This window comes from Oncorhynchus mykiss, chromosome 17 (genome assembly GCF_057628025.1).
Source record: "Oncorhynchus mykiss isolate SJ-2025 chromosome 17, ASM5762802v1, whole genome shotgun sequence".
Lineage (NCBI taxonomy): Eukaryota > Metazoa > Chordata > Actinopteri > Salmoniformes > Salmonidae > Oncorhynchus > Oncorhynchus mykiss.
The window spans coordinates 5282501-5301763 of record NC_143038.1 but is presented as its reverse complement, the minus strand read 5'-3'; the positions used below and the strand labels follow the sequence as shown (position 1 = coordinate 5301763).

The 19263-nt window shown below is 42.1% G+C and overlaps 1 protein-coding gene across 8 annotated transcripts in view; it reads right to left on the bottom strand.

Annotated features, from left to right (window-relative positions):
* The window catches only part of LOC110493519 (potassium voltage-gated channel subfamily KQT member 5), a 162965-nt gene that overhangs the window by 33990 nt on the left and 109712 nt on the right, over nucleotides 1-19263 (bottom strand). For all 8 annotated transcript variants that reach the window (XM_021567850.3, XM_090204615.1, XM_090204617.1 and 5 more), the window contains exons 2-3: nucleotides 13733-13823; nucleotides 7888-8014 (exon numbers count right to left, since the gene is read on the bottom strand). In XM_021567850.3, the coding sequence (XP_021423525.3) occupies nucleotides 7888-8014; nucleotides 13733-13823 (218 nt within the window). The remainder of the gene's footprint in view (nucleotides 1-7887; nucleotides 8015-13732; nucleotides 13824-19263) is intronic.

The window sequence follows — 19263 nt, the reverse complement described above, 5'->3', positions numbered from 1 at the left end:
AAAAACGGCATGCTGGGACATAAAGATGCTGGCCAAGCACTGGCCCCTGCTGACAATGTGGAAAGAAAAGACCTCTTTAACAAGCAGGTGAGTGTATGACGTGTGTGTGTGTTTTTTGAAGGAGAGCGAGAGCCTGTATGTGTATAAATTGGTGTGTCTGTGCACGCATGCTTGTGTATGTGTGTGTGCGAGTGTGTGTGTGAGTGTGTAATGTCTGTGTGTGAGAGTGTGAGCATGTGTGTGTGTGTGTCTGACTGTGTAATTTATGCGTGTGTGTGTGTGTGTGTGTGTGTGTGTGTGTGTGTGTGTGTGTGTGTGTGTGTGAGAGAGAGAGAGCGAGAGAGTGTGTGTGTGTGTGTGTGTGTGTGTGTGTGTGCGTGTGTGCGTGGCTGCTGAGTGCTGACAGAACTCTCACATCTGGAGTCTCAATCTGCCTGGTCTAGTTTTAACAGCAGTACTGTGTGTCCTGGTTCACCCTCTGAGCCTTGGCCACACTTGTCTCTCTAACCATTCATGCCAAAAACACAGAATCCAATCAGCTGCACCAGTGATCCCACTCTGGGTTGAGACTACGGTTACTATGTTGATGTGGGACTATGGGGCAGTTTCCCAGACCCAGATTAAACATACTGGACTAGGAGTTCTGTTCAAGTCCAGGACTAGGCTTAATCTGGGCTCGGGAAACGGACTCTATGAGGTTTAAAAGTATTTACTAGTTTCGCAAATATTAGTTATCTATTCTATCGCTGCAGATGTGAGTGTGTGTGTGTCCTCGGTGGTTGCCAGTGTGTTCACATTCCTCCTCGTCCATCCAGGCAGACAGTCAAAGTCACATATGTGGGACTTGGACAGGGGACAGCTCTTGGTATGACGTTAACAGTTAGCAGTCCAACTGCCTCTGGACTGCCTGTTCATCATACAGCCAACACATTCTGTCTGTCTGTCTGTCTGTCTGTCTGTCTGTCTGTCTGTCTGTCTGTCTGTCTGTCTGCCTGCCTGGGTTGGGCTCTGGGTCGCATATGAGTCCTTGCCTGATAGAGTGACTACAGTTCCCACAGGTGAGTGTGTGTGTGTGTCTATGGGTCATTGAGGGGATGACGTTACTCTCTCATTCATAAACAGGTAAAAATCCCCCAAGGAACACCAACCACATTTAGCTCCAATCCTTTCAATGACAAATTCATTATCCCTGTGTTGTCGTCACCATGTCTTGTCACAATCAAATACTTTCACATTCAATCAGTAGAAAAGTTTAGCTGGCATCGAGCCAGTGATTTCTCATGGTGCAACACCACAGTGTGAGCAATCCTCTATCAATACAGTCAATCAATGTCCTCCACATAAACTGACACATTCGATCAGCATCCTCTACCTAAACCACAATGTAAGATACATAAGCTGGTTTTCAGACAAATATGTTCTCAGTCAAACGCACTTCAATAAACATTCTTCCTGTATGCCAACCCCATTGGCTGATGGGAACCCACCACTGACTGAACCTACCAATGAGTGCTATTCATCCAGTTTATGAGCTGTTCTGTTTGTTTCCATTCATCTGGGCTCTGTGGACCACATCTACATTGAAATATCTCTTTCTAACGATCTTTCAATGACTTCACAGGACAAATCACCTGCTCGGAACACTTAAAGATGGAATTGGCTCATTGCGTATAATTTATGGATGTTGAGAGTCACTGAGTGAGAAACCCCCACTCTCCAGAGACTAATGGATTGGCCCAGACAGTAATGACTGGATACTCTTACCACTGACTGTATAGGGGAGAGAATTTATAGACCCATCTAGAGTAGTCAAAGCACACTAAACACACTCAGACACACAATGTTGACACATACATCAGGGTGGAGAGGTGGGGAGGGAGATGAGAGAGAGAGAGAGCGAGAGAGAGAGAGAGAGAGAGAGAGAGAGGGGAGAGAGAGAGAGAGAGGGGGGAGAGAGAGAGAGAGAGGGGGGAGAGAGAGAGAGAGAGAGGGGGTGGGAAGGGAGGGACGAAAGGAGGAAAAAAATACAAAAAGAGAGAAGGAGAGAGAGTGAAGTAATTGTCATGGTGATTATCATGGTGATTGTCATGGTGATTACCATGGTGCTTGTCATGGTGATTATCAAGGTGATTGCCAGGGTGATTGACATGGGGATTGTCATGGTGATTATCATGGTGATTGCCATGGTGATTACCATGTGATTGTCATGGTGATTACCATGGTGTTTATCATGGCGATTGTCATGGGGATTACCATGGTGATTGCCATGGTGATTATCATGGTGATTACCATGTGATTATCATGGTGACTGTCATGGTGATTATCATGGTGATTATCATTATGATTGCCATGGTGATTGTCATGATGATTGTCATTATAATCTGTCTCCAGCCTTGCCTTGTGTCATTAGTTGATGTGTTATAGATTGAGTTATTGGCCATGTCACATGCCCTCATACAGACAGCACTCCATGATTGTAATAGGCCAGCTGATCAATCATTCAACACAATAGGGCTGACATAAGCAGGTCAAGGGACTAATTTTACAGAGAGAAACAGACAACGCTTAAGTTATTCATGATGGCCATACTTTCTAGTGTCTAACCAGCAAAAGTAAGTTTATTCGTAGTGGCTACTTGTAGTGGAAGCTGGAGGGGGATTGTGTCCAGTCAGTGACCCTATGTGTTTTGATAGAGGGATGATTAGAGACGTATCCTAGGGTGTGTGTTTTGGCTAGGAGGGGAAAGGGGTAAGCAGCTTAGGAGGCAGGATTAAGACTGACAAATAATTAAAAAGAGGAGAGGCCAGAGGAGGACACACCCAAACAGCATATTAAAGCCAGCCTTAACAGTCTCTATTGAGAGTATCTAGTTCAGCCTTAACAGCCTCTATTCGGAGTATCTAGTTCAGCCTTAACAGCCTCTATTCAGAGTGTCTAGTTCAGCCTTAACAGCCTCTATTCGGAGTATCTAGTTCAGCCTTAACATCCTCTATTCAGAGTATCTAGTTCAGCCTTAACAGACTCTATTCGGAGTACCTAGTTCAGCCTTAACAGCCTCTATTCAGAGTGTCTAGTACAGCCTTAACAGCCTCTATTCAGAGTGTCTAGTTCAGCCTTAACAGCCTCTACTCAGAGTGTCTAGTTCATCCTTAACAGCCTCTATTCTGAGTATTTAGTTCAGCCTAAACCGTCTCTATTCGGAGTGTCTAGTTCAGCCTTAACAGCCTCTATTCGGAGTACCTAGTTCAGCCTTAACAGCCTCTATTCTGAGTATTTAGTTCAGCCTAAACAGTCTCTATTCGGAGTATTTAGTTCAGCCTTAACAGCCTCTATTCGGAGTACCTAGTTCAGCCTTAACAGCCTCTATTCTGAGTATTTAGTTCAGCCTAAACCGTCTCTATTCGGAGTGTCTAGTTCAGCCTTAACAGCCTCTATTCGGAGTGTCTAGTTCAGCCTTAACAGCCTCTATTCGGAGTGTTTAGTTCAGCCTTAACAGCCTCTATTCGGAGTACCTAGTTCAGCCTTAACAGCCTCTATTCAGAGTGTCTAGTTCAGCCTTAACAGCCTCTATTCAGAGTGTCTAGTTGAAACTTAACAGTCTCCATTCGGAGTATCTAGTTCAGCCTTAACCTTCTCTATTCGGAGTATCTAGTTGAAACTTAACAGTCTCCATTCGGAGTATCTAGTTCAGCCTTAATAACCTCTATTCAGAGTGTCTAGTTCAGCCTTAACAGCCTCTATCCAGAGTATCTAGTTCAGCCTTAACAGCCTCTATTCAGAGTGTCTAGTTCAGCCTTAATAACCTCTATTCGGAGTGTTTAGTTCAGCCTTAACAGCCTCTATTCGGAGTACCTAGTTCAGCCTTAACAGCCTCTATTCAGAGTGTCTAGTTCAGCCTTAACAGCCTCTATTCAGAGTGTCTAGTTGAAACTTAACAGTCTCCATTCGGAGTATCTAGTTCAGCCTTAACCTTCTCTATTCGGAGTATCTAGTTGAAACTTAACAGTCTCCATTCGGAGTATCTAGTTCAGCCTTAATAACCTCTATTCAGAGTGTCTAGTTCAGCCTTAACAGCCTCTATCCAGAGTATCTAGTTCAGCCTTAACAGCCTCTATTCAGAGTGTCTAGTTCAGCCTTAATAACCTCTATTCAGAGTGTCTAGTTCAGCCTTAACAGCCTCTATTCAGAGTATTTAGTTCAGCCTTAACAGCCTCTATTCAGAGTGTCTAGTTCAGCCTTAATAACCTCTATTCAGAGTGTCTAGTTCAGCCTTAACAGCCTCTATTCAGAGTGTCTAGTTCAGCCTTAACAGCCTCTATTCAGAGTGTCTAGTTCAGCCTTAATAACCTCTATTGAGAGTATTTAGTTCAGCCTTAACAGTCTCTATTGAGAGTATCTAGTTCAGCCTTAACAGCCTCTATTCAGAGTGTCTAGTTCAGCCTTAATAACCTCTATTCAGAGTGTCTAGTTCAGCCTTAACAGCCTCTATTCAGAGTGTCTAGTTCAGCCTTAACAGCCTCTATTCAGAGTGTCTAGTGCAGCCTTAACAGCCTCTATTCAGAGTGTCTAGTTTAGCCTTAATAACCTCTATTCAGAGTGTCTAGTTCAGCCTTAATAGTCTCTATTGAGAGTATTTAGTTCAGCCTTAACAGCCTCTATTCAGAGTATCTAGTTCAGCCTTAACCATCTCAATTCGGAGTATCTAGTTCAGCCTTAACCGTCTCTATTCAGAGTATCTAGTTCAGCCTTAACCATCTCAATTCAGAGTGTCTAGTTCAGCCTTAACCGTCTCTATTCAGAGTATCTAGTTCAGCCTTAACAGTCTCTATTGAGAGTATTTAGTTCAGCCTTAATAGCCTCTATTCAGAGTATCTAGTTCAGCCTTAACCATCTCAATTCGGAGTATCTAGTTCAGCCTTAACCGTCTCTATTCAGAGTATCTAGTTCAGCCTTAACCATCTCAATTCAGAGTGTCTAGTTCAGCCTTAACCGTCTCTATTCAGAGTATCTAGTTCAGCCTTAACAGTCTCTATTGAGAGTATTTAGTTCAGCCTTAACCGTCTCTATTCGGAGTATCTAGTTCAGCCTTAACCATCTCAATTCGGAGTATCTAGTTCAGCCTTAACCGTCTCTATTCAGAGTATCTAGTTCAGCCTTAACCGTCTCTATTCAGAGTATCTAGTTCAGCCTTAACAGTCTCTATTGAGAGTATCTAGTTCAGCCTTAACCGTCTCTATTCAGAGTATCTAGTTCAGCCTTAACCGTCTCTATTCAGAGTATCTAGTTCAGCCTTAACCATCTCAATTCGGAGTATCTAGTTCAGCCTTAACAGTCTCTATTCAGAGTATCTAGTTCAGCCTTAACCGTCTCTATTCAGAGTATCTAGTTCAGCCTTAACAGTCTCTATTGAGAGTATTTAGTTCAGCCTTAACCGTCTCTATTCAGAGTATCTAGTTCAGCCTTAACCATCTCAATTCGGAGTATCTAGTTCAGCCTTAACCGTCTCTATTCAGAGTATCTAGTTCAGCCTTAACCATCTCAATTCAGAGTATCTAGTTCAGCCTTAACCGTCTCTATTCAGAGTATCTAGTTCAGCCTTAACCGTCTCTATTCAGAGTATCTAGTTCAGCCTTAACAGTCTCTATTGAGAGTATTTAGTTCAGCCTTAACCGTCTCTATTCAGAGTATCTAGTTCAGCCTTAACCATCTCAATTCGGAGTATCTAGTTCAGCCTTAACCGTCTCTATTCGGAGTATCTAGTTCAGCCTTAACTGTCTCTATTCAGAGTATCTAGTTCAGCCTTAACAGTCTCTATTGAGAGTATTTAGTTCAGCCTTAACCGTCTCTATTCAGAGTATCTAGTTCAGCCTTAACCATCTCAATTCGGAGTATCTAGTTCAGCCTTAACCGTCTCTATTCAGAGTATCTAGTTCAGCCTTAACCATCTCAATTCAGAGTATCTAGTTCAGCCTTAACCGTCTCTATTCGGAGTATCTAGTTCAGCCTTAACCATCTCAATTCAGAGTGTCTAGTTCAGCCTTAACCATCTCAATTCGGAGTATCTAGTTCAGCCTTAACAGTCTCTATTCAGAGTATCTAGTTCAGCCTTAACCATCTCAATTCAGAGTGTCTAGTTCAGCCTTAACCATCTCAATTCGGAGTATCTAGTTCAGCCTTAACCGTCTCTATTCAGAGTATCTAGTTCAGCCTTAACAGTCTCTATTGAGAGTATTTAGTTCAGCCTTAACCGTCTCTATTCGGAGTATCTAGTTCAGCCTTAACCATCTCAATTCGGAGTGTCTAGTTCAGCCTTAACCGTCTCTGTTCGGAGTATCTAGTTCAGCCTTAACCATCTCAATTCGGAGTGTCTAGTTCAGCCTTAACAGTCTCTATTGAGAGTATTTAGTTCAGCCTTAACCGTCTCTATTCGGAGTATCTAGTTCAACCTTAACAGCCTCTATTCAGAGTATCTAGTTCAGCCTTAACCGTCTCTATTCGGAGTATCTAGTTGAGCCTTAACCGTTTCTATTCGGAGTGTCTAGTTCAGCCTTAACCATCTCTATTCAGAGTATCTAGTTCAGTTATTGGCCCGTGTACGGCTGTTTGTTGTCTGTTTTTCTGAATATCTCTCTCTCTCTCTCTCTCTCTCTCTCTCTCTCGCTCTCTCTCTCTGTCTCTCTCTATATATATACACTACTGGTCAAAGGTGTTTAGAACACCTCAGCATATGTGGGAACTCCTTCGAGACTGTTGGATAAACATTCCATGTGAAGCTGGTTGAGAGAATGCCAAGAGTGTGCAAAGCTGTCATTAAGGCAAAGGGTGGCAATTTGAAGAATCTCAAATATGAAATATATTTTGGTCTGATTAACACTTTTCTGGTTACTACATGATTTCATATGTGTTATTTCATAGTTCTTGAAATTCATGGTCTAATTCTAACGGTCTAATTTCTGTATCTCTCTCGCTTTCTATCTCTGTTTCCCTCTCCCTCTCTCTCACTCTCTTTATCGCTCTCTCCCGCTCGCTCTCTCGACATGACATTAGCCAGCTCAGAGAGCATGGTGATGCTAGCGCTGATGACGTAGCGTGACTGGTAAGCCCCTACTCTCCCTCTCTCTCACTCTCTTTATCGCTCTCTCCCGCTCGCTCTCTCGACATGACATTAGCCAGCTCAGAGTGCATGGTGATGCTAGCTCTGATGACTTAGCGTGACTGGTAAGCCCCTACTCTCCCTCTCTTTATCGCTCTCTCCCGCTCGCTCTCTCGACATTACATTAGCCAGCTCAGAGAGCATGGTGATGTTAGCTCTGATGACATAGCGTGACTGGTAAGCCTCTACTCTCCCTCCCTGAAGTACAGCGGCCATCTGAGAAGGGCAGATGAATATGTCTAAACAATGGAAAGAATTGAAGACGGGTTAATGGAGAGGCCTGTTTACATAGTCAGTCGACCCTAAATCTCCTGTTAAGAATCACAAGAGCCTCAAACACCACAGCTAAAACATCAAGCCAGAGGACTACGGTCTATTGTGTTTGTGTGTGTGTGTGTTCCTATGGTCAATTACACTGCATATCTTTTTACTCATAGGTCTCTTTGAACTCGGAAGTCACATTCCTATGGTAAAACTCCAGCAATTAGTGAATAGCCATAATGATTTGCAGTCAGGAAACTGACATCTCGCTTTCAAGTAGGAAATAAAGTAACTGAGAGGTCATCAATTGTCATAAAAGAGGAAAAAGTCAACGATTACCTGTAAAACTCTTTAACTTTAAAACACTTCTCATTACTGAACCATCAACTGAAGGTTGTAAAGCCTTTTCTCATCCCTTCGAAAATAATTTTGGGTTTATAAAGTGTTCATAACTCATCTAGTCTATAGCTCACCTATGACACAGAAAGGTTTCCGGGCGAAACGGAGGCGACCCTGCCATCCTCTGTAGCGACAGCAGCAGCCGGCCGACCAGATCCTGATGATGTACTCCAGCCCAAACACCACGATCATCACAAACTCCTACAGGAAGTGACAAAACAGGAAGTCAGGGGAAAGTGATACACAATGACTAAGCAATTGCTATAAATCTACGAATAGGTGTCACACTTGTGGATAGTTCTGTTTATATCACTTTCATCCTTGTATTGAAAGTACAATAAGTTATTACAGTTTTTCTCAATTGCTAAAACACTAAAACCCATTGGCTGAACAAAGTTCTCAGTTGCCTGGACTCATTTAGCTAATTATGCAGTATGTTGTCAATACCTTAAACCATTTCACATGGCAAAACACAATTTGCAGATCTCACTTAGACTTTTCAGCAAAACTCTAAACACATTCTCATTCTCAAAACACATTCTGCACTCTAATGCACATGTCATCCATACTGGTAAACACAAGTGGCAACAATCAAATACAAATAGAGGACACATGTCATTGATTGAACACAACCACTCAAAATAGATTTAACCTGTTTCAAATGATGCGACACAACCAATATAAGCCAGTTCAGAGAGCAAACAGGTTGCTGAAGGTGGGAAGGAGAAAGTCTGAGAATGGATAGCAGAAACAATGTGAGAGGACAAGTGCGTATGCGAGGTGGGCGACGAGGAGGAAGAGGAGGAGGAGGGCAAGAAAGAGGAAGAGGAGGAAGAAGAGGAAGACAAAGAGTGGAAATATCTGATGAAATTCAGGCAACAGTTATAGACCATGTTCTTGTCCATGGACTGACAATGAGGGAAGCAGGACTTAGAGTGCAACCCAATTTGAGCCGATGTTCTGTGTCCACCATAGTAAGGACATTCAGAGAAGAGAACAGGTACAGGATACTACTGTATTTTTGTCATTGCAAATTTACTGTACTACACTATATGCAGCTGTTTCAATAGACATTTGTAAAGTTAATCACTGTATATATTGTACTGCATGAATATGTTTTGTAACTGCACTACGTTTTGTAGAATTGCAAGGCTGCCACATGCAGGTGTAGGACAGCTACATTCACTCGGGAGCAAGAGGCCATTATAGTTGGCATGGTCCTTCAAGATAATGCAACACACACATCCAGGCAATTGACAGTGTGAGAATTTCCACAATTGACCATGTCCTCCATCGTAACAGGGTACGAATGAAACAGGTATACAGAGTACCTTTTGAGCGCAACTCACCAAGGGTGAAAGAACTGCGAGCTCAGTATGTGCAAGTGTACATTCAGAAACATTTACTGTAATCCAGATTGTCTACAGTACTAACACATACTATGTGAATGACATTACTCTTCAGTACATACAATGTCTGTGAATCAGAAGCCTAATTGTACTCTACAGTATAGCACTGTCTCTGTACGACTTACAAAATCCTACATACAGTATATTGTATTTCTACACAGACAATATTTGACTTGGAATCCTTGGACAGACTTCAATCTAACAAAGAGGAGAAGGAGAGGCCGATACATGATTGGACAGCGGGACATTGTTGAAGTCCCTGTTCAACGAGGTGGCAATGTCACAATCTGTGCTGCTATCAGCAACCATGGTGTTCTACATCACCATGTTACACTCGGGCCATATAACACCCAGCACAATCTAAGATTTATTGCCAATCTAAGAGATATTTTATTTGAGCAGCAGGTTCAAGAGCAGCAGGGTCAAGAGCTAAATGAGAATCCCATTCCCACCTATCTGATAGTGTGGGACAATGTCAGTTTCCACCGAGCTGCTCAGGTAAGGGAATGGTTTAACATCAATGGGCAGTTCATGAACTTGTACCTCCCTCCATATTCGCCTTTCCTGAATCCGATTGAGGAGTTTTTCTCCTCTTGGAGATGGAAAGTGTATGATAGACAACCCTACACCAGAGTAAATCTGCTGCAAGCCATGGATTTAGCCCGTGGTGATATAGGTGAGGAATCATGTCAGGGCTGGATACGGCACGGCACACAAGAGGCTTCTTCCCCCGTTGCCTCAGGAGGGACAATATTGCTTGTGATGTCAACGAAGTGCTCTGGCCTGACCCAGCCCAAAGATAAGAAGAAGCACATTGATCCTGTTTACTCCTCTGAGTTTTGTCCCTTTTAGTATTGTATACTGTAGTACAGTGCACTGTAGGCTGTATACTGTACAATGGACAAATTGTATGGCCCTGAACATTGTGCTTTCCATTTATTAAGAGGTTAACAGTACTGATTGCTCAATAGATTTTGACTGGTTGCAGGCCCATATCAACAAAGAACAAGAATTACAGTATCACAGAGACAAAGGACAGGTTTGTGAGATGCAGGGTACAGTACTGTAAAAATAGGGGTACAAGGAGGAGGAAGAACAAAAAACAAAATTGCAAAGAGCAAAGCAGAGTAGTAATTTCTGATCAATTTTGAGCTACTATGATAGAACATGTTTTCGTTCATCAAAAGACAATGACAGAAAAATATGAATATTTTTTTAGATTAAAAATGTACTTCTCCCTGAGAATTGTATGTTTTGAACAATGTGTTTTCTATTTTTCGGTGTATTGTTTACTGACTGCTTGAGAGTGTATATCATTTTGATCACTTTGTTTATGATTTGAGAGCAGTGTTTGATTTTGAACACAGGTGAAACTGTTTTGAGGTGAATGCCTCATTTTGCGAGAGGAGTCATAGGATATGCTTGAAGATGAGGTTTTGTGTTTAACGTTTTCAGGAAAAGGAGCAAGGTTTCAGAAAATGTGTTTTAGCAATTGACAAAAACTGTAATCATCCAAATTCCAACATATCATAACATATCAAAATGGCCTTTTCTTGACATTGAAACAGATTTGTGATTTGAATGAATGATGACTTAAAGGTGGTCTACTTCCTGTGAGCAGCATGTATATAATGTCATACCTTTGAATTCAAAGGTGGTCTACTTCCTGTGAGCAGCATGTATATAATGTCATACCTTTGAATTCAAAGGTGGTCTACTTCCTGTGAGCAGCATGTATATAATGTCATACCTTTGAATTCAAAGGTGGTCTACTTCCTGTGAGCAGCATGTATATAATGTCGTACCTTTGAATTCAAAGGTGGTCTACTTCCTGTGAGCAGCATGTATATAATGTCATACCTTTGAATTCAAAGGTGGTCTACTTCCTGTGAGCAGCATGTATATAATGTCATACCTTTGAATTCAAAGGTGGTCTACTTCCTGTGAGCAGCATGTATATAATGTCGTACCTTTGAATTCAAAGGTGGTCTACTTCCTGTGAGCAGCATGTATATAATGTCATACCTTTGAATTCAAAGGTGGTCTACTTCCTGTGAGCAGCATGTATATAATGTCATACCTTTGAATTCAAAGGTGGTCTACTTCCTGTGAGCAGCATGTATATAATGTCATAGCTTTGAATTCAAAGGTGGTCTACTTCCTGTGAGCAGCATGTATATAATGTCATAGCTTTGAATTCAAAGGTGGTCTACTTCCTGTGAGCAGCATGTATATAATGTCATAGCTTTGAATTCAAAGGTGGTCTACTTCCTGTGAGCAGCATGTATATAATGTCATACCTTTGAATTCAAAGGTGGTCTACTTCCTGTGAGCAGCATGTATATAATGTCATACCTTTGAATTCAAAGGTGGTCTACTTCCTGTGAGCAGCATGTATATAATGTCGTACCTTTGAATTCAAAGGTGGTCTACTTCCTGTGAGCAGCATGTATATAATGTCATACCTTTGAATTCAAAGGTGGTCTACTTCCTGTGAGCAGCATGTATATAATGTCATACCTTTGAATTCAAAGGTGGTCTACTTCCTGTGAGCAGCATGTATATAATGTCGTACCTTTGAATTCAAAGGTGGTCTACTTCCTGTGAGCAGCATGTATATAATGTCGTACCTTTGAATTCAAAGGTGCACCATTAGCTTGCTAAATGTCAACATAGTCAATTAGATCACTACATTCACTGCAATTGGCACAACATTAGCTAGCTAGCATTTGCTCCCAGTATATCATGATTCAAATTCAGCTGATGCTAATCCAAGATAATGTCCCTAGCAAGTGTGGTCTAAAAGAGGCATATGGATGCAATGAGATTTTTTAGAATGAGCATGAATGCTGTTTCAAATCTCTAGTTTTCAGAGTAGCGACTGGGAGCAGATACATTTCTGCCAGTGTCTGTATCGTCAATAGGCGGCCTAATCGTGTTGACACTGATTTTGTTTGGAGAGGCTATGTTGTTGAGTGGAGACATCCAGTATGAATCCAGCTTTGATAAAGGGATTAATCTTCTCCTCGGATAATCCGCGGATATCCCTCTTCCTATCTGTCATGGAGATACTTGACTAGCGCAGAAGGATGGGCCGATGCATTGACTGTCACTGGCCCACCCAGGCTACAAAATGACATATACCACTAACCTTCCTAATCCTAATTTCCCTCAGGGATTCATATAGTTGTATTGAATTGAATCTGAAAGGAAACAATATGTGTACATTTTTGTATATATATTTTTTTACACTATACTACCAACTGGATGTTGCCTTATCTGTACTTGCCCCAGAGCAATGACAGACTCTCTATATTTTCAAATGTACTAGGATGTTTGTGATCTTTGATTATTTGAATGGGAGTTGTTGCTCTTTGTTAATTAACACACACAGCCACGCACGCACACTCACAAACACACTCACGCACGCACGCACACTCACAAACACACTCACGCATGCACACACAAAAACACACAGTCTCTCTGTCTCTCGCTCTCTCTCAACAATAGGGGTGCCATCAGTCAATAAACAAACCAAGGTCACCTACCATGCTAATTGACTCCTGTAAATGGAGTTCATATCTTCCAGTTCACCACTCACATTTTAGCTCTATTACGATTAACACTCATCTCTCACTCGTCTATTTCCCAGTTGCTGAACAATAATATTTCAAATATCAATATATAAATGACTGTCAACATCAACAACATGGCAATACAGAGACAATGATGATGACCAATTGATGACCTTTTGGCGAATGTTTCACTCAACCATTTTTGCTCACTCTCTCTCGCAGCCCTCAAGTCTGCTGTATCAGTATGGTGCTGACTCATTGCAGGGTACAGTTAGTAGATAGTGACCTGCTAGCAGCATTTCAATAACAGTACACTATCTACAACTTTAAAGGTTTCTTTCGGCTGCCCCCATAGGTTAACCCCTTGAAGAACTATTTTTGGTTGCAGACTGTTCTACATGCAACCCAAAAAGGGTTCTACCTGAAACCCCTATTGGGACCCTATGGGGACATCCGAAGAATCCTTTTTGAACCCTTTTTCTAAGAGTGTAGAAGAAGAAATCAATGTTGGCCCCGGATCAAATTACTAAACTCAATATGGAGACAACGCGTGAACCTTGGCCTGTATCGATTTTTCCTCCTAGGACCACATACGTAGCAAGAGAGAGCTCTGCATCAGTAGGGTTCTTAACGTGGTTAAGTCTGTTTGAATCTGCTTTATTCACTATCAAATGACTAGATGATGGGAAAACAGGGAAGTGTTCCCAATTGATCAGATTGACTTACTGATACCAGAATGTATTCACATCCTCTTACCTAATTACTAATAGAAATCTAGTTGTGCGAAGAGGAGTTTGATTGAAAGCTCAACACACTTCACCGCTTTCTGCTATCCACAGCGTCACCTATCACTGCACTCATTGTAAACAGGCACGCTGATGAACAGCTTCTGTGTCTGTGTCAGAACATATGCCTAGTTTCAGCCAGTTTCTCACCAGGATGAGCAGACAGTCGGAAGAGAAGTCCTGGTGAGCCGGAATGGTGGAGAACACAGACAGGACCAAGCAACCAAAGACCAGGACGAACCTACAGGAAAAAACAGAGAGGAATCATAAATACGTTTATCCAGAGCCATATGAAACAGAAGAAGAACATGGCAGTTTGGACAGGAAATGCCTTATCTCATTATTAATGCTAACGTGATTAGCTTGAAACATGGACAAGCAGAAATATCCAACCCATACCCATGCTCCTTTCCCTACCGCTTTCTGCAAAGAACCACAGTCTTTGATAATCTTCCACCTTCATAATGATACGATCTTTCATTTTTCCATCAAATAACTCTGAAATATGAGGTGGGCCAATGGCCTCCCAAGTATGGCAAAATGATGAGTATCGGATTTAGAGTTGTAGATGTCCTTCGTGTTAAATGGTGAGAGAACATCTGTGTTTGATCAGGATTGAGCTCCGTCTTAAGCTTGGCTGTGCCTATGGAGTTTGTGAGGGAAAGGCTAAGATGGGGCTTTGGATGCCAAATAACTTCTTCTCTTTGTCTTTCTAGGATTATCATGGAAACTATAGTATCTTCATTTTCCTGCAAAGCAGGAGTTGCAAGTGTTGCATTTCAGTATCTACTGGAGAAAAACTGGTTGAATCAATGTAGTTTCCACGTCATTTCAACCCCCAAATTCAATGTGATGACGTTGAACCGACGTGGAAAACTGATTGGATTTGCAAAAAAGTCATCAACGTAACGGAATGTTGCCTATTTGAACCTATATCCAAGTAGTTGACAAGTCAACAGAATTTAAATCAAAACTAGATGCTGAAAAGATGTCTGAGCCCAGTGGGTGGTGAGTCAAAACAAAGACAAGGCACTGTTGACCCAACACCGCTGTAGGGGAGAGATAAGCCTAGCATGCCAATCGTCTCGGTTCTCCAGGATAACAACAGTGAGAATATGGTGTCTGGGCCATGAAGATAGAAACTGAACACTGAGTTTAGATAGAAGAGCCATTCCAGTGTGACGACAGCGGCATTCACAAAATGTAAACCGTTAGAAACCATCCAAATAAGGTCGGCCAACATGTCACTACAACTTCCTCTAATGTCCCCCTACCTCCCTTCTCTTCCTTCTCAGTCAATATTTGAGCGTGACATTCAGAAATGCAAACAATAATCAAGAACCCCAATAAGGTCACTATGGCGCACAAGATGTCACTACAACTTCCTCTACTGTCCCCCCCGTCCAGCCACCACCCTTCTCTTCCCTCTCCCTTCTCCACAGCTGTAGCCTATGGAGTATGGATGATGAGAGGCTAGAGACTATTAAGCCGTCCCCTGGTGCCTGTAGGCTAGGCCCTAAATCGTCACTAAGATGAAAGAAGATGAAGAATCTTTAAAAGTTGAAACGCATGGCCAAGCGGGTCAGGGGGGTGACTTCCAGACCCTGAGCTTCTGAGCAGCGTCTGTGTGAAAAGGGTGGGCGTCCTGTGCGGGTTGCGATCCCCAGCCGACCTCAAGCTGACCGCTATAGGACTGTGCTGATGTGACCCCGGCCCCGATCTAACCTTTGACTCCGAGAGGGAGCCCAAACAGAGGTTGCAGTTTTCCATAGCCAGAGGAGATGGTTATGTGTTTATTTCGATTTAACCGTCGACATCTGTCATCCAAAATGCTCTCCTATTTAACGTTTTAGTGTTTTTACATAAAAAAATACAGTTGAAGTCGGACGTTTACATACAATTAGGCTGGTGTCATTAAAAGTTGTTTTTCAACCACTCAACAAAGTTCTTGTTAACAAACTATAGTTTTGGCAAGTCGGTTAGGACATCTACTTTGTGCATGACAAGTAATTTTTCCAACAATTGTTTACAGACAGATTATTTCACTTATAATTCACTGCATCACAATTCCAGTGGGTAAGAAGTTTACATACACTAAGTTGACTGTGCCTTTAAACAGCTTGGAAAATTCCAGAAAATGATGTCATGGCTTTAGAAGCTTCTGATAGGCTAATTTACATCATTTGAGTCAATTGGAGGTGTACCTGTGAATGTATTTCAAGGCCTACCTTCGAACTCGGTGCTTCTTTGCTTGACATCATGGGAAAATCAAAAGACCTCAGAAAAATGTTTTGTAGACCTCCACAAGTCTGGTTTATCCTTGGGAGCAATTTCCAAACCCCTGAAGGTACCACGTTAATCTGTACAAATAATAGTACGCAAGTATAAACACCATGGGACCACGCCGCCGGCATACCGCTCAGGAAGGAGACGCGTTCTGTCTCCTAGAGATGAACATACTTTGGTGCGAAAAGTGCAAATCAATCCCAGAACAACAGCAAAGGACCTTGTGAAGATGCTGGAGGAAACAGGTACAAAAGTATCTATATCCACAGTAAAACGAGTCCTATATCTACATAACCTGAAAGGCAGCTCCACAAGGAAGAAGCCACTGCTCCAAAATCGCCATAAAAAAGCCAGACTACGGTTTGCAACTGCACATGGGGACAAATATTGCACTTTTTGGAGAAATGTCCTCTGGTCTGATGAAACAAAAATAGAACTGTTTGGCCATAATGACCATCGTTATGTTCGGAGGAAAAGGGGGGACTTGCAAGTCGAAGAATACCATCCCAACCGTGAAGAACAGGGGTGGCATTTGACCCAAGTTAAAAAATGTAAAGGCAATGCTGCCAAATACTAATTGAATGCATGTGTCACGACTTCCGCCAAAGTCGGTCCCTCTCCTTGTTCGGGCGGCGAACGGCGGTCGACGTCACCGGCCTTCTAGCCATCGCCGATCCACTTTTCATTTTCCATTTGTTTTGTCTTTGTCTTACACACCTGTTTTCAATTCCCCAATTACTTGTGCATTATTTAACCCTCTGTTCCCCCATGTTTGTTTGTGAGTGATTGTTTATTGTATTGCGGTCCGTATTTGTGGCCTTGTATTTATACGACGTGTATTGTTTATTATTGAGAAAAATTGCTTTCATTACTCATATCTGACACGTTACAATATGTAAACTTATGACCCACTGGGAATGTGATGAAAGAAATTAAAGCTGAAACAAATCATTCTCTCTACTATTATTCTGACATTTCACATTCTTAAAATAAAGTGGTGATACTAAATTACCTAAGGGAATTTGTACTTGGATTAAATGTCAGGAATTGTGAAAAACTGAGTTTAAATGTATTTGGCTAAGGTGTATGTAAACTTGCAACTTCAACTGTACATCCTAATGAATCAGTTTGAAGTTCAGGAAGTTGGAGTATTTAAAAGTTTTTAGTACTTTGGGAAGTTAATCAATTATGCATATGTCTGGACTAGTGAATGCGTGCGCTGACAAGTATCATGTAGCTGTCAACTGAAAAGACAGCTGGCCTCATAACTCTTCCTCCACTCTCTCTCTTGTCAAGATCTCTAAAGGAGGATTTCTGAGTGGCCCCCTAAGCAAGGTTTTCAGAGTGCCTCCTTATCTAACTATAATAAACACCAATGTCTCTCTTTTCAAAACAAATAGAACCATTTATGAAATATTTAATGAAAAATAATTAATTAGTTATGAAAAACAGGCAAGGTTGTTTATCATTGAACGATCTTCCCTAATTACTTTGCCACCGCCTCCCTGTCCTCTCTGCAGGCCTCAGTTCCCCCGTGTCACATACTGTTGTAGCGGGCGGCTGTCCTAAATTGCACCCTATTCCCTACGTAGTATGGTGCACTAGATAGGGGATAGGGTGCCATTTGGGACGCAGACTAGTATCTGGAGTCTGTCACAGCCCTCACAGCTCCAACAGAACACAGAACTGCCCTTAACCTTTTAAAGAGAGCCCCAGAGTAAATAAAGATTTGGGAGTGGGGACTTGCATACACACACACACACACACACGCACGCATACGCACGCACATGCACACACACACACACACACACACACACACACACACACACACACACAGACACACACACACACACACACACACACACACACACACGCACGCACGCATACGCACGCACATGCACACACACACACACACACACACACACACACACACACACACACACACACACACACAGAAGTAGCAGAAGTAGCATCACCGAGCAGTAGCAGGCAGTAAGTGCTTGTCTATTTTGTATAATTTAATTGATTTGTTTTGAAACAGAGTACCAAGGAAATGACTAATGTCCGAGCACTGGGGTCTGTCGTACTGGCTACATTACACCCAATCATCCTCATTTTGAATTAGATTTGCAGCAAAAATCAGACGTCTACATTTGTTTGTCTCCCAATCGGTCGTGTTGTCATGCTCTCAGTGGATTTCTGTGGTAACAGAAAGGTCTGGTAGTGTTGTTTGTACGGATCAAAAACAACACTAGCAGAAAAGTTGGAGTAGAAACCTTAGAAAAACATGGACACTGCAAATACTGCACATTTGTATTGTATACGATTTTAAGGATTGGGTAGGCAGCGGTTGTGTCGTACAGTAACCTTGGATGGCGCTGTCTTCTTTCCAATACACCTCTCTTAGCATAGGATAGAGTGAGTAGAAAGTAGATGCTGTATACAGTAGGGGAAAGAGGTCAGAACCTCGGATGGCATTGTTTCCCATCTATTCTTCTTGTCTTAGCACAGGAGAGGGTCAATTGCTCTTGACTGTATACACTACTGCGAGACACAGGAAATATCACTGTATTCTATATCATTGTAAGGATTGGGCACTGGGGCAGGCAGAGTCAACCTTGGATGTCACGCTCTCATTCTTTCAAGTATTTTTTTCTCTCCATTTCTCTCCTCTCAGCGAGGGTTAGAACAGGGTAAGATGAGTATATGGATGTATACAGTATGTGTAAGGACTGAGCAGGCAGGAGTTGACACACAACCTTGGATGGCACTTTGTCCTTTCTTTCAAGTCTTTATCTCGATCTCTCCTCGTTGTACAGGGCAGAGTGAATAGCAGCTGCATGTATAGGTAACAGTGAAGAATATATATATATATGATATTGTGTTGAGGACGTATTGCCTTGAGCATCACACACTCAATTTAGAGTCAATGAAGAAGATTTCTGAGAAATATGTCTCATATTTTCCCACAGGCTACAGTTCATTAGAGACAGACTGAAAGCTAATTACATTAAGACTATTTATTGCCGAATGTGTGTGTGCGTTTCAGTGTGTGTGTGTGTATCATCATGACATGGATTCATATGCCATCAGTACAGCCAGCTCCCTAGGATAAATGAGTGGCAGGCAGCCTAGCGGTTAACAGCATTGGGCCAGTAACTGAAAGGTTGCTGGTTCGAATCCCTGAGCCGACTAGGTGAACAATCTGTCAATGTGCCCTTGAGCAAGTCACTTAACCCTAGTTGCTCTGGATAAGAGTGTCTGCAACTATCGCTATGCTGTCCATGGTGCTGAAATGTGTGACCACCAAAATCCTTCATGAGTTCTTGATAGTATCATCTATCCATATGTTCTGTTTTCAATGTGTGGCCATCCAATCAAGAATAAAATAATGT